The 14,185-nt window shown below is 37.5% G+C and overlaps 1 protein-coding gene across 1 annotated transcript in view; it reads left to right on the top strand.

The window, feature by feature from the left end:
• Positions 1-14,185, top strand: part of large1 (LARGE xylosyl- and glucuronyltransferase 1) — a 94,292-nt gene that overhangs the window by 26,892 nt on the left and 53,215 nt on the right. The window contains exon 2 of the mRNA XM_006633491.3: positions 6,393-6,584. Coding sequence (XP_006633554.1) covers positions 6,479-6,584 — 106 coding nt within the window. The 5' untranslated portion in view covers positions 6,393-6,478. The remainder of the gene's footprint in view (positions 1-6,392; positions 6,585-14,185) is intronic.

The following is a 14,185-nucleotide window of genomic DNA, read 5'->3' on the forward strand; positions in this document are numbered from 1 at the left end:
TTCAGTAGTTAATTGGTAATAGGATGTAGAAAGAAGATGGGGTATTGGCTCCAGCAATATAGCTGGGAGACTGTACTACACAATGCTTTGTGTAAAGAAGTGCTTCCTGTGCTTGGTTTAAATTGCAGTTCTCTATAGTTTCTGCTGGTGTTTTGCTTTGATTCTGAAGAAGCCCATAGAATTGGCTAATTCAGTACCTTCATGGATTTTAAATACTTGAATAACAACTGCTCACAATCTTCTCTGTTCAAAACTAAAAGAGTTAAATTATTTAAATCAGTCACTGTTGGATATTCCTTTGAGCATACTGTAAAAATCTATTTGGTTGCAATTGTCTGGATTGATTCCAGACAGTATTTGCACAGTATTCTAAATGAGATCTTATAAGTGCATTGTACACTTTTAACATACAGTTTTCCTTTATTTAAATTCTACTTCTTTAACGTTACTTCATAACATTGTTTGCCTTTTTATTTTTATTTCTTGCATTAAAAGACGGCAGGCTGCTAGGTTTTTCAAAACTTTCCTATAGTGTTTGCTACTTCAGTATCATCTGTGGAATGAAAGACATATTAACTATAGCATAATCTAGATTATTTATATAAATTAAGAAGTGGTACTATCACATATCCCTGAGGCACTCCACTTATGTCACCCTGGTTGCAGTATTTGCCCCTTATCTGTACCGTCTATTTTCTGTCCATTAACCGGTTCTTATTCTTATTCTGACTTCATGCTTTATCTCTCTTTAAATGATTACTGTAATGCCCTGCTTGTTGGGGTATCTAACTGCACACTGAACAAACTTCAGTATGTCCAGAATTTGGCAGCCAGAATTGTCGTATGAAAGTGATCACTCCCATCCTGGAGTCCTTGCACTGGCTTCCTATCAGGTTTCTTTGATTTCAAAATCCACATGCTCTATACAGTACATCTCTACATGGCTTGACAAGTCAGTACCTTACTATCGTCCTGCTTCCCACCTTGGAACCTTCGTTCATCTTATTCTTGTCTCATGTCTGTATATATCAATATAGCATATCAATATATCATATCAATATAGCATATTCCCCAAGTCCTTCTGCACTCTGTGGCTGATGGGCCTTCTCCTGCTGTGCCCCAAAGCTCTGGAATTCTATCCTAAGGATATCCTTTCTGAGCGCTGTCAAATGTATACTCAGAACCCTCTTCTTTGGAGGCCTTTTATTTAACAGGTTCTGTGTCTGCCCCTTTGCTCTCCTACTATATTCAGATTGTAAGTATGTAATTATGCTGTCTCCTCTCCTTGTGTGCTTTTAATCTTCCCGTAAAGCGCTTTGAGACCGCACTTTTAAAGGTGCTATATAAAATAGATTAGAATTACCCTGAATGCCTAAAATTCCTCAGTTTGAGAATGACTCTTTCAAGAGTAACTTTGGCAAAACTTCTGAAAATCTAAACGTACCTTATGCTGTAGTTTTACCCCTATGCTGTTACATAAGAAACTCTTAACAAACTAGATATGTAAGATCTAACTTTTCTAAATCCATGTCGATAATCCCTTAGAATCTTACTGCTGCTGAGGGATTTACAAGGTTAAACCCGTAATCAGTATCAGACAACTGATGAAATGATCACGTTCAGGTGACAACCAAAGACGGCTCAAGTGCAGAAATCTTGTTTCTTTTTTCTACTTTTCCAGCTGGAATTAACCTTTACGTGCTCTTTAATACATTACTTGGCAAGTGTTCTAAGCAGTAAGAGAAGTGAAGTTCTTTTAGTCTTCAGAACTCCTCCTCTTTAGCCTTGACATGACAGTCCTCCTTTGAACTCCAGACATCAATATTTGATTATGTTTTCTGGATCATGGAGGCCTAATTAGGGGAATTTGCATTTCAAAATTGAAATTGCCTCTGTATGTTTGTGTACTGGTCTGTTACTTACCAGAGCATTTGTCTGTTTGGTGATTGCCCCGGTATCTACAAAGATCACATTACTGAAGCTCCTTTTCCCAATACACCCATTTTTTTAGCCCTGTACCACACATTTTGCCATGATGGTGTATCTACTGCATTTCTAATGTCAAGAACCTATTAGTGGTATTTAACATATGTCATTAACTCATAAAGATGAGTCAAGGGACTTCTCCTAAAGTCTTTAAAATACAGTAATACATAACAAATTCGCAAACATTTTAAGATCATATTTTTATGTTCATTTTTAAATTTCTGGTAGTTTTAGCATATGTAGCAGATGAGAGGAAATGGAAGAGTCTACGCAGTAGTTACAGAGAGCTGCAGTCTGATTTTCATTACCTTCTTCTGTTAAGTGGGTAAAGTCAGCTTTTGCAGATTCTTGCGACATGAGGAAATGGTTGTTTGCTCTCAATGACCACTGGTTTTGAGTCCTTGCCAAGCAATTATCATAGAGGATTGAGAGGCTAGCCTGTTTGCTCGACAGACAGCTTCTCAAAATCATGACTATTACCTTGCGTCTGTGAACAGGAACCAGTTGAAAAATCTAACCAACTGGTCATGTTGTTAATACATCCACAATGCACTGAAATATATGAAGCAAGGTTAAACCAGTTAGAGGTCTAAAATAAGATTAATTTTCATGTTTTTAAGATAAATATTGTAACTATTGTGGCTTGAAGGCATGAAAAAATGTTGTCCACATCAATTAAACATTAATAATTTGGGTGTGAATTAACCACATAAATTTACACCCAGAAGTCCCTTTAGCCATTGTCTCCATGACTGTAATTCACACCCGTAGAATTGTCAGACCTGAGGGAGGGTCCCTGCTCCCAGAAGGTAGCCCGCTCGATAAACAAGCTGCCAAAGGTTTTTTTTTTCTAATTGCTTTGATGTTAAAAGCAGAAAATGGTGCGAGATTGTTTGTGCAGCGCCTGACTTCTGTGTCTCAGCTGTTATCAAGATGCTGAAGAATAGTTAAGTAGGAACTGCGGGTGGTGCCGGTCTCTGTGGAAGACTCCTTTACATAATCAGACTTCTTCACTTTCCACCTTTCTGTTCAGTAGGAGGCCTTTCCTCAGCCTTTGTCCTCTCCCTCTGTCTCCAAGCAGCTTTTTCCCAGGAGACTGAGTGGAAAATCTATGACTTAATCTGTGTCACCGCCAAAGCAGCATTCATCTCTCCTGCTTGTGTGCAGTAGTTTGGGAAGCATCATGCCGTCGATGTACATTTCTAACGAGACCCACAGAGAATAATGCAAGAAGGTTAAGGAATCTTCAAGTCAAGTATTCAGTGTCTGAATGTATCCTTTCATAGATCTCTCATGTGTGACAAACCTCACATACTGTAGGGTTCATAATAGTCAGGAACAGGGTCTGTTTTAAAATGTAATCTTTTTAATAAGCACAAATGGAATGGCTCTGTTTATATCCTCTCAGATACTTCACAGTTGTCTGGCCTGCCCAGCATTACAGATAGGCTCACTTTCAGCTTCTTTTTTTCATATGACAGCATAATAATGTTGTGGAGTGGCTCTGTTTCAGAGAAACGCTGGGTATTGAATAAATGTGATCATAAAGGTAGAGTTATTAACATTCTGTAAATCTATTCATTTGCATCCTTCTGTTCTGCTATGAAAGAGTTTTCAAAACACACCTTTAAGAGTCCGACAGGCTGTTGCTGAGAATCCATTATAGCAACTTCATACTGTGCTTTGAAAGCTGTGGTACCCAATTAATAAGATAAGAACATAAGAATGGTTACAAATGAGAGGAAGCCATTCAGCCTCTCTAGTCCATGGTGTAGCTAGCTGTTAATTTATCTAAGGGTCTCCACCCACTGTTTCTTGAAAGGAACCAGCAACATGGCTAGGTAGCTTGTTCCACACTTCCACAGCCTTTTGCATAAAGACGTGCTCCTGTTCTCAATGTTAAATGCTTCCAAAACCACTAATGAGAGTCCTAAGAATAACTACAATAAATCTTAGCCCCACTAGGTATAAATTTCCACTGGCAAAGTAGGCTATTTCATAGCTATTCCGATTCTTAAGGATTGTGGTTATAGACGTTATTTTATTTCGGCCATTTTCTGAATAGCAGAATTTATGTCAGTGAAAACTGTTATTATGTTTTGAGATAAGGTTAGCTGGTCTAATGCTGTTAATCAGTTCTTGTGACTTTGATAAGGCTTTACATTTTCCTTTATTATCGAAGTGTGTGCTGTTCTAACCCAGTGGTTATCAAAGCTCTGGTGGTAACTGCTGCTGTTATGACCTTTTGCTTATTTGTATTATTAGATTTTCATGACCTTTGTGGAGGAACAGAGGTGATCTCAGAAAGTATGCTACACAGATGGCCATAATCCAGTGCTTCCTTTTCTCCTTTTTAAAGCATGCCCTTCTGCAGACACTAGATAACTCTCTTGAGTTTTGTTGAAACTTTTAATTGAGAATGAATAATATTCTTTCTTTTTTTAACACTTTGATATGTTTGGTGTCTGAACCATTCAGCTTGAGAGGACCTCAATTGCTGTTATAAAATTAGGCTTGGTGAGACAGTGGCTTTTCTCAGGGAATTGAAATGTCTAAAGCTAATCACTTTAAGAGCTACAGTACAATTTCTGGGGCTTCTTCAATTGTTTTAGGCTTTAGTGGTGCTCCAATTTAAATTAAGAAAAACAGTTCTGTTTTAATGACGTCTGCATGGTGGTGCAGTGGTCAGTAATCGCTGCTTCGCAGCCCTGGATTCTTGGGTTCTGTTCCTGGGGGTGCTGTTTGTGTGGAGTTTGCATGTTCTCCCCACGTATGCATGGGTTTCCTCCAGGTGCTCTGTTTTCCTCCCACAGTCCAAAGACATACTGGTGGGTTAACTGGCTTCTGGGAAAATCGACCCTGGTTTGAGCGAGTGTGTGCTTGTTTGTGTGGTTTTAGTAGTGAACTGGTGTCCCATCCAGGCTGTATCTTGCCTTTGCCCATTGTTTGTAATGGATTGATGTTCGACTCCCTCACAAGCTTGTATTGGATAAAACAGTTAGAAAGTGGTTGGATGGTACTGTTTAAATGCTTTGTAACTTCTTTTTTGTGCAAGGAGTAAAATGCCAAGATACTATCTACTGTATATTTTTTTGTTTTTGGTTAGCGGTATTTTAATCTTGGTTTTCACTCCTGCTCATTGACAGCTCAGGTAACTCCAACTATTTGACACAATGAGGCAGAAATGGAGGGATTTATTTTTATTTGAAGGAACAAAAAGAATTGCCAAAACAAAGCTGCCATAATTATTGAGATCCATTTAAGTCTGCAAGGAAACATTAATTTCTACGTGGTAGGATTTCCTGCATTCAGTATGTCATGTCTTTTCTGTAGAAAGAGTCACATTCGTAAGCAAATAAACATACTTTTTCAGGCTGGCAGTGCCTGAAATCACATGGATCCACTTTCAAATTTCCATGGTGATATTGAAATTGGCAACTGCGATTTTGTTGCGTTTTCCATTCAGAAGGCGAGCACACAAACATTATTGATCTCATGATGAAAAGCTTAATCACCTGGTGATTCTGAAAAATCCAAATCACATAGTTGGTCTGATTTTTCTTTTAGATCTTGAACTGTCATATAGAAAGTCTAAATACCTGCAGATAAATCTGAAGGAAATCAAAAGGTTGATTTTAATAATAGAAAATCCTCACTGCTATTTCTTATCCAGAATATGTTATTCTTATGAGAACACTTGATTCTGATTAGATTGGTGTTACTTTTACATGATACTTCATCTGGATCAGCTGTGAGTCACCCAGAGGCTTTGCATGTGTCATTAGCAAATTAGTCAGAATTAAACACGATTCCGTACCACATTATACTGCTGAAAACTACAACACTTTAGAGGAAGTTCTACAGTTCTTTGTACTTCTGACACTGGAATGTATTTCTTGACAACAATCAAAATTGTAGACATAACTGCCAAAAAGCACTCTGGTATTTGACACAGACGGGACCGAATGGTTTGATAGCTAGTACTGTGGAAAGGTACTTTTAAAATATGACCATAATTGTGTAAGCAATTGCATTTTAAAGCCACAGGAATTTGGGATGAAGTATGTTTAAAAATCTGTCAGTTACAGTGATCTACATGGTGTTGTGAATACGTATGTAAAGTAATATATTACAGTACCTTATAAAAATAATTTAACTCAATTTCCAATAAATTTAAAAGTAACCCACTACATAATTAACTTGGAACTGTAATAGATTACTTTTAAATAGCGATAGCATTTGGTCCCAATATGTTCCCCAGAGGAACGTTGGATCGGACCCGGTAGCATGTCTTTTTTGGAGAGGTTTAAATGCTGCTTGTGGATTTTATTTGCATATATTATTTTACCTGAGTTTTGTGTGTTGAGGATTCTTAACGATTTCTCTCTTCCCCTCTTGTCCTAAAGGCTGTGCCATGCGCCCCCCTGGCAACCAGCTCTTGCCCACATAGAGGTTGTACCGCACTCTGAGACCATCGTGCGCTCCGCAGAGGATGCTGGGAATGTGTCGAGGGCGCCGGAAGTTCCTTGCTGCCTCTCTAGTTCTGCTTTTCGTTCCAGCTCTCACCTGGCTCTATCTGTCGGCTGGAAACTTCCAAGGTACAGTATCTCATCTCACAAGCGCCACTGTACTTGGAGCCTTGTAGTGAAGGAGATTCATTAGCATCTCGTTTTGACACTTGCAAAAATAAGCTCTTATATGCTTTTTAAATGCTGTAACATTTGTTAGTTTATTAATGTAACATGTTTAAATGTGAGTCTCTTTTGTGAATGCAGATAAGTGACAGCACGGGGTTGGTAATACTTCAATACAGTTGATATCATTCCCCAGAAAACAGCATTTTAGCAATGCAAAGTCGAGAGTAACAATGGCAAAACCTTTACCGTACAGCAGCTCACGACACAGGGTAAAGTAACTGTGTCGTGAGCTGCTGTACGGTAAAGTTCAGCCCACTAATTTCAGGAGTGGTGCTGGTGGAGGAGTTTCCCCGCTGCAAGGTTTTCTCTAACCTAATCACAAATGTGCTCATCAGTTTTCACCAAATATCATGGCGTACCCTGGTTATTATATTTTCACGCACATTAGGTTTAGAGATATGTATTTAATTAAATGAAGATCTTGCTCTTAGTAAATTTGATTGTAGAAACATAAGATACACCAAATTAATGTTTAACTTCAATTAACATTTCTCCTTTTTCGAATTAGTGAGTTAATATAGCCTGCCTAAACTTGATCAGAGCTCGGGGGGGTAGTTGAGTTCAGGGGTTTTGGGCAGCATTGTAATGACTGTGTGAGGAGACTGAATTTCTGCATCCATCAAAATATTAATTATGATTAAGGCTGCAATTTTGGCTTGGAGGTCATGGTCGCCACGGAAACCGTAAATTTGAATCAGGCCCATGAACTCCTGCAAATGGAAAAGAAGCAATTATTTGACTTGGTAGTTTTTCTTTTTCTTACAAATTTTATTTCATAACAGGGAATAGCTTGTGTCCGCTTATAGGAGCATATGATTACATATGATTATGGTTGGCATTTATACCTTACAGACACAACATGTTTCTTTGCAAGAAATGTCTCAGGATGAACCAGGATGCAATACTGTTGCTTGAAAACAAATATTCACAAAAAATTGACAACATCATGTCATACCTTGCCTTTCACCATCACTTTTCAGGCTTTTACATCCCTAAAAATCCCTATGAGATCTAAGTGACGCAGAAATTCAATGCATTTCCACAGCTCTCATCAAATTTGTACCCCTTGTACAATTTGTACCCCTGAAAGTAGCATCGTTTCATAATAGTCTTTTCAAAGTTTTGCAGTCTTTCCTACTTTCCAAAATAGAGGGAAGATAGTCATATTTTCCAGCCCGACAAGGGTAGGCAGAGTGAAAAACTTTTGAAATGGTAGAAGTGACACATTAATGGGGAAATGAATCTAAGTCGTATATTCCTTATACAGTAGTATCTGTTGTGATTTCTGACTGTTACTTCCCTTTTAAAGCAGTTAAGCAGTCAGAGTAATTCCTTCTTGTTTGGAACGTAAAAGAAATTAAGGGGCTTATCACTTGAGCAAAAAACAGACTCCGTGTCTTAGAGTGAGTTGTTCAGTTAAATAGATGCATTATTATTGTGGCTCATAAAAATGCTATGTGCATTTCTTAAGGCATATGAATTTAAAATCAGTCTAATCTTTATCACTTCAGTCTTAACCAAACCCATATTTGAATGTAGCTTTTTTGACATGCACAATTAAATCTCATGCACTTAATGCTCGGTGTGTCATAGTATGTAATTTCAGTGATCATTTGTTGCATATTATTCACTGTGTGGCTTTGTCTTAGTCAGAACACTCACATTCTTCTTCTGTCGATGTTGATCCCTCACAATTGTTTTGATTGTTCATGGAAGAAAAATTGACCATCCCAGAAATGCACATACTGTATTCTCATTTATAAACTATAGTGTTCAGATCATCTTAATTTCGGAGGACCATAAAATAAATAGAATATTTTAATGTCCTTCCCATTAAATAGTTGCTTTCTAAGCAGGGGATGTTGTGATGCACACTGATAAACAGCATCTAAACATTGTGCATCATTTCGTGCCTAGTTTTTCATTTTGAACTGTTTTTGCTGTACTGATGTCTTCAGTCGAGTTAACTTACCTTTTTGGACTGTATGAATAACAAAATACTCACCAATTTATTTGATTATCAGGTGGTATTAGATTAGTTGTCCTTGGTTTATTTTTCATGTATGATGATGCTTTTAAAAAGTCGCCAACAATGCCAGAAGGATATTATTTTTGATGGGAACAAGAACTCTATTTTACAATTTTGGATACTTGATTTGGTTTGCAGTTTTGTGCTCGAGCCTTCGAAACCTTATTAATGTGCAAAAGAGGAAGTGGACTGTCTCAGTTGTCTAGTGGCAGCTATTAAGATAACGGAATGGTACAGGCATTTGACTTAAATGCTAATTACAGATTATTACAATTTTCTAAAAACACAAGATTAACAGGGAAAAGAGATACATTCTGAACATTAGGTTTAAAATAGGTCTCTATAGCAACTACAACAAATGAGAGCCAGAGTGCATCTAAACAAGAATGACATACTGTACTGTGTGCTGTTTACATGGTTCATCAGCTCTGTCTTGATGCATTCAAAAAAGTGCATATATTTGTACTGTATATAAATATACTGTTAATGGACTGATGAGATGCTGTTGTGCAGCAACTATGTCAATTATTTTGCAGAAGACTAAAAAATGTAATCATTCAACTCTTTCAATGGTGTACATACAGTATCTACACCGTAGACAAACTCTTTATAATAATAATAATAATAATAATAATAATAAGATTTATTTTATATAGGGCTTTTAAAGGTGGCTTCTCAAAGCGCTTTACAGAATGACAACAACAATAAAAAAGAATACACAAGGTAAAACACAATTACAATATACAGAGGAGACTGTGGATGGTGGTACTAAGAAAAGCAGAGGGGTGAAGAATGGAACCAGTTAAATAACGGCTTTTCTGAAGAAGAGGGTTTTGAGTCTGGATTTGGAGGAGTTTAGAGAAGGTGACTTTCTGATATCCTTGTGCAGAAAGTTCCAGAGCTTGGGGGCATAACAGGAGAAGGCCCTGTCACCCATACAATGTAGATGGGCTTGGGGGGCAGTTAGGAGACCAGAATTAGAAGAGCGAAGGTTGCGAGGTGGGGAGTAGGGCGATAATAGTTCAGACAGGTACTGAGGTGCCAAGCCATACAGAGCCTTATAGGTGAGCATGAGGATTTTAAAATCCACACGGAATTTGACAGAAAGCCAGTGCAAGGACTCCGGGATAGTAGTATTGTGATCTCTTGCACTAGACCTGGTCAGGATTCAGGCTGCTGAATTTTGGACATACTGCAGTTTGTAGATTTAGATACCCCAGCCAGTAGAGCATTACAGTAGTCAATTCTAGAGAACACAAATGTGTTGATCAGCTTTTCAGCCACAGTTAGTGATGGCATAGGGCATAGTCTAGCGATATTTCTGAGGTGAAAAAAATATGTTTTGACAATATGCTGCACATGTGGGTTGAATGTTAAGCCAGAATCGAATATCACCCCAGTGTTTTTCAATTTAGACTGAAGCTCAAGTACAGAACCATCTACAGATAGGGTTACAGGATTGGCTTTACCAAGTTGATGGGGGGGGTGCCAATAAGCATGACTTCAGTCTCGTCACAGTTAAGATGAAGGAAAGTTTGAGTCATCCAAGTTATGATGTCAGAGATGTAATTAGACAGAATAGAGACAATCACATCAGTGTCAGGTTTGGTATTGATGTATATTTGAGTATCATCAGCATAGAAATGATACCTGAGGCCATGTGATCTAAAAAGCTGACCAAGTGGAAACATGTAAATGCTGAAGAGCAAGGGGCCCAGTATTGATCCCTGAGGAACACCAGACTTAACAAGACCAATTTCAGACCTTTATGCTTTAATAGCTGTTAAGCTGACAACCTAGAGACCGCAGAAGGACTTATTTTCAATTCAGTGATGCTGGAAAATACAGAATGGTAGTTTCAATATGTGTTGTGCCCTACGGTAATAAAATGCACTACATCTTGAAGGAATAGGAAGTAAGGTCTAGCACTTAGTGTTGTAAGACAAACACTGTTGTCAGGATATAAACAGCAATTTAAGGTGGTGAAAATGCTATAGCCATTTGATTTCTACAACACCATGCTAAAATCATAACAAAGGAACAAGTAAAGATTTATTCCATGCTGAAAAGAGAAGAAAAGAAACACAATGTTTCTGTTAACACCCAACAAGGCTCCACTGCTGAAACATTGTGTTTCTTTTCTTCTCTTTTCAGCATGGAATAAACCTTCACTTACTCCTTTACAGGCTGTACATGCTGATGCAGCTACCTACTTGAACTAAAATAATAGCAGTTTGGTAATAATCGGAGTCAGAAACCATAAATATCTGAAAATACTACAAGAGCATGTCATCCTGGACAACTAGATTTCATTCAACTCTTAAATTTTACTTTTGTTTTTCATTCAATTCTCAAAAAGTATACTTCTACATATTGGTTCTTCTATGTGCAGAATTGGAGTATGCCAACTTCATTTCAAAACCTGCTTTGTTTTGACAGATGAGTGGCACAAATTGCATCTGGGAAATCCATACTTTACCAAACATGTATTACAAACTGTATTTTGTCAAGCATATTCTGTCATGGATATATACTTTTTAGATAAAAAGCTTTCTCTTCACTGGAAAATAAAATTGTTTACATCCAGAAGCTAAACATAAAAAGGATTGATTTCATGTCAAGTACATGTATTTATACATTGTTAAAGACAAAGATAAATCCTCCAGATACTCACATAAAATGTGTTTGAAACAAAAAGGTAGACACACTCAGTCATAGAACAACAATGTCTTGAATGTCCTGTCAAAGAAGAGATCACTGCTGAAACTCATTGACCACAATAGCGTGCCTTATACAGCTTTAGTAGAATTAAAAAAGACAAAACACTTCAAACCCAAATATATGGCATATTCAGGGCATAGTGGAAAAAACAACACAATGTACCAAATCTGTCTGAAGACCTGAGAAATAAGAAGTTGAATTACGATTAAAAGAAACAGCCCTTCCATATTGTCTGTTTTTTACAGTTTGACATCTCCACTCAGCTTTGAAATCAGGTTCATGGTCCACCTCGACAGGATTGGCTTGGTACCATTTTTCTTCTGCACAAGTGCCAGATTCCTGCCTCCAGAACACAGGCTTCTTTGGTGAGAGGCAGGTTCACATTGGGAATACATTAAATACAGCAGCAAGAAATAAAATTATCAAGAGCATAACGCGCACACTGTGATAGCTAATGTGAGTTGATTCTGATAAAAACGTTAACAGAAATCTAAAGGCCAGACATGTACTGTAATTTTGGAAACAGACTTGTCAGTAAGCAGCATGAGCATCTTGAATGTTTTTACACTGATGTCCATGGAAAGAGATGGGTTTCCAAGAAAACATTGCAACAACCTGGAAGCTGAAATTTTCAGGATTGCTAAATCCTTATTCTAAAAAAAGTGTTTTTCAGATCTCAACTTATTGAAAATTGACAAATTGCTAATTAGCTTAAGGAGAGATACATGTTTCAGGTGAAACATGTATTGTCATGCAAGGTGTCTTTTTTTCTATTGTAAGTTTCACAATAGAAAATCATACAGTTAAAGCATCAGACAGGGGATAGGCTAGTCACAGCTCACTGCTGTACGGCAAGCCAGAGACACTCCGTCCAAAAAACATCCATCCAAACCCAGAAGATCTTGGCCAAGTGTCCTCTGATCTGTAGAAAATTCACGATGATGACATACTGTGTCCCAACTTCATTGCAAGCTGTCTCTCAATTTAGGGACTTGTATACCCATAGTCCTCCACTGCTGAGATGTCCAAAAACCTGGAATCACTGGGAAAGCTGGAAGTGTTCCAGAGCATAAAGGAATATAGTGCTGTCTTTTGCTTCTTATAACTGATATAAAATGGAATTTACAGTATGTACTGTATGTCCTTTATTTTGGAATAAGTACCTTCAGTACAGTGCCTTTAGAAAGTCTACACACACTGTTCAAAGTAACACATTTTGTAGAGACTAATTAGGTTGTCGTGTGATTTGGCAGGCAACTGGTTACATGAGAGCTAATTTATAATTCCTGTTACCAGGGAGGGTGTGCACTTATCTAACCTATTTTGTAGGTTTTCATTTATAATTACTTTCAGAACAAAAAATCACTTGGAGGTTGTGGGACAGTGTGTAAATAAAGGTAAAATACATCTGATTTGATGCGTCTCAATTTCAGACTGTTGGGCCACACAATTTCACCTTAGAAGCTACAGTATATGTGGTTTTATATCACGTGCACATATTATACTTACTGTAGTAATTGCATAAGCAAAGCTTTGGAGTACTGAATGATTGCATAGCAAAACCAAACAAAATTCAAAACTTAACCAGATACATTAATGTTATCTGTATGGGTATATAAATTCTGTATTTGCATTCCCATGCAGTGTTTATATTTATATTTATATTTTTTCAAGTTGTTTAAATGCCTTGAATTTATATAAAGATATAAGGTTTCACAAACTTAGGATTAATGTGGCTTCACTTTTCAGTTTTAATTTTGTGGATGTCATCTGTACTTACTGAGTTTGGTGAGGTGAAGGGTTCTTTTAAAAATGATTATGTTATGATGGAGGAATCAGTGTGTATTTGCAAGCTTTAGAAGCCCACTGTGACCAGATAAAACACTCGGTCCTTAACCACTAAATAAAGGTTTGCTATTTACCTGCCTTCAAATCTTTTCACACTGCAGCCGAAGCTCTAAGCATCAAAGCAAATTTTAATACTGTCATGCCACAACACTCAGCGTAACATCTAGGGCACTGTCAGACATTTGCAGACAGAACTGACTCAGCTTACTTTTGTTCCCAAAAGACATCTTTTTGAAGAAACTGACAACCACCAATTCAGCTTTGTGAGCCCACTTTCAGTTTTCCTAGATGTCAGATTTCAGAAACAGACCATAAATGTCAATATAAAAGCCAGTCTTGCAGTTGGAAATAAATGTCAAGAAAAGTTTTATATATGAAATACCTTCACCATATACCAGTAATCTCTGCCACCCTGTTTACTGAGCACTTACTGAAAGAAAGGGATCCCACAGAAGGGGATTTCTAATAGGTGAGGATAATGCACTGTATGAATATGAACATAGAGTACTACTGAACATACAGTAAAATATACTGTACATACAAAAGGTTCATGAAGTACTTGAGTGCTTTACTTGTATAAATCAACACCTGAAAGCAGATGTAGAAAACAAGTAGAATATGATAGTCATGTGTCTAAACTTGTGCAGATGCTACAAGAAGCAACAGGTTCTACGTTCTCTCCTTCTCCATCAGTTGCCCCTTCCTGGGTAGGGTCTTACACCACCACTGAGATGACACTCGCCCATTTCAGCATGGGTGTCTACAGCAGGGCTAGCTTAAGAAGGCATTTACTGAATTCTAGCATTTATCAGCTACAAAAAGTCATCTTAGAGTTGATTACTTTTCGCATTTTTTACATTGAATTCTCTGTGAAAACTAAATAAAAAAAAACGGTTCTGACTTT

Source organism: Lepisosteus oculatus, chromosome 7 (genome assembly GCF_040954835.1).
Source record: "Lepisosteus oculatus isolate fLepOcu1 chromosome 7, fLepOcu1.hap2, whole genome shotgun sequence".
Classification (NCBI taxonomy): domain Eukaryota; kingdom Metazoa; phylum Chordata; class Actinopteri; order Semionotiformes; family Lepisosteidae; genus Lepisosteus; species Lepisosteus oculatus.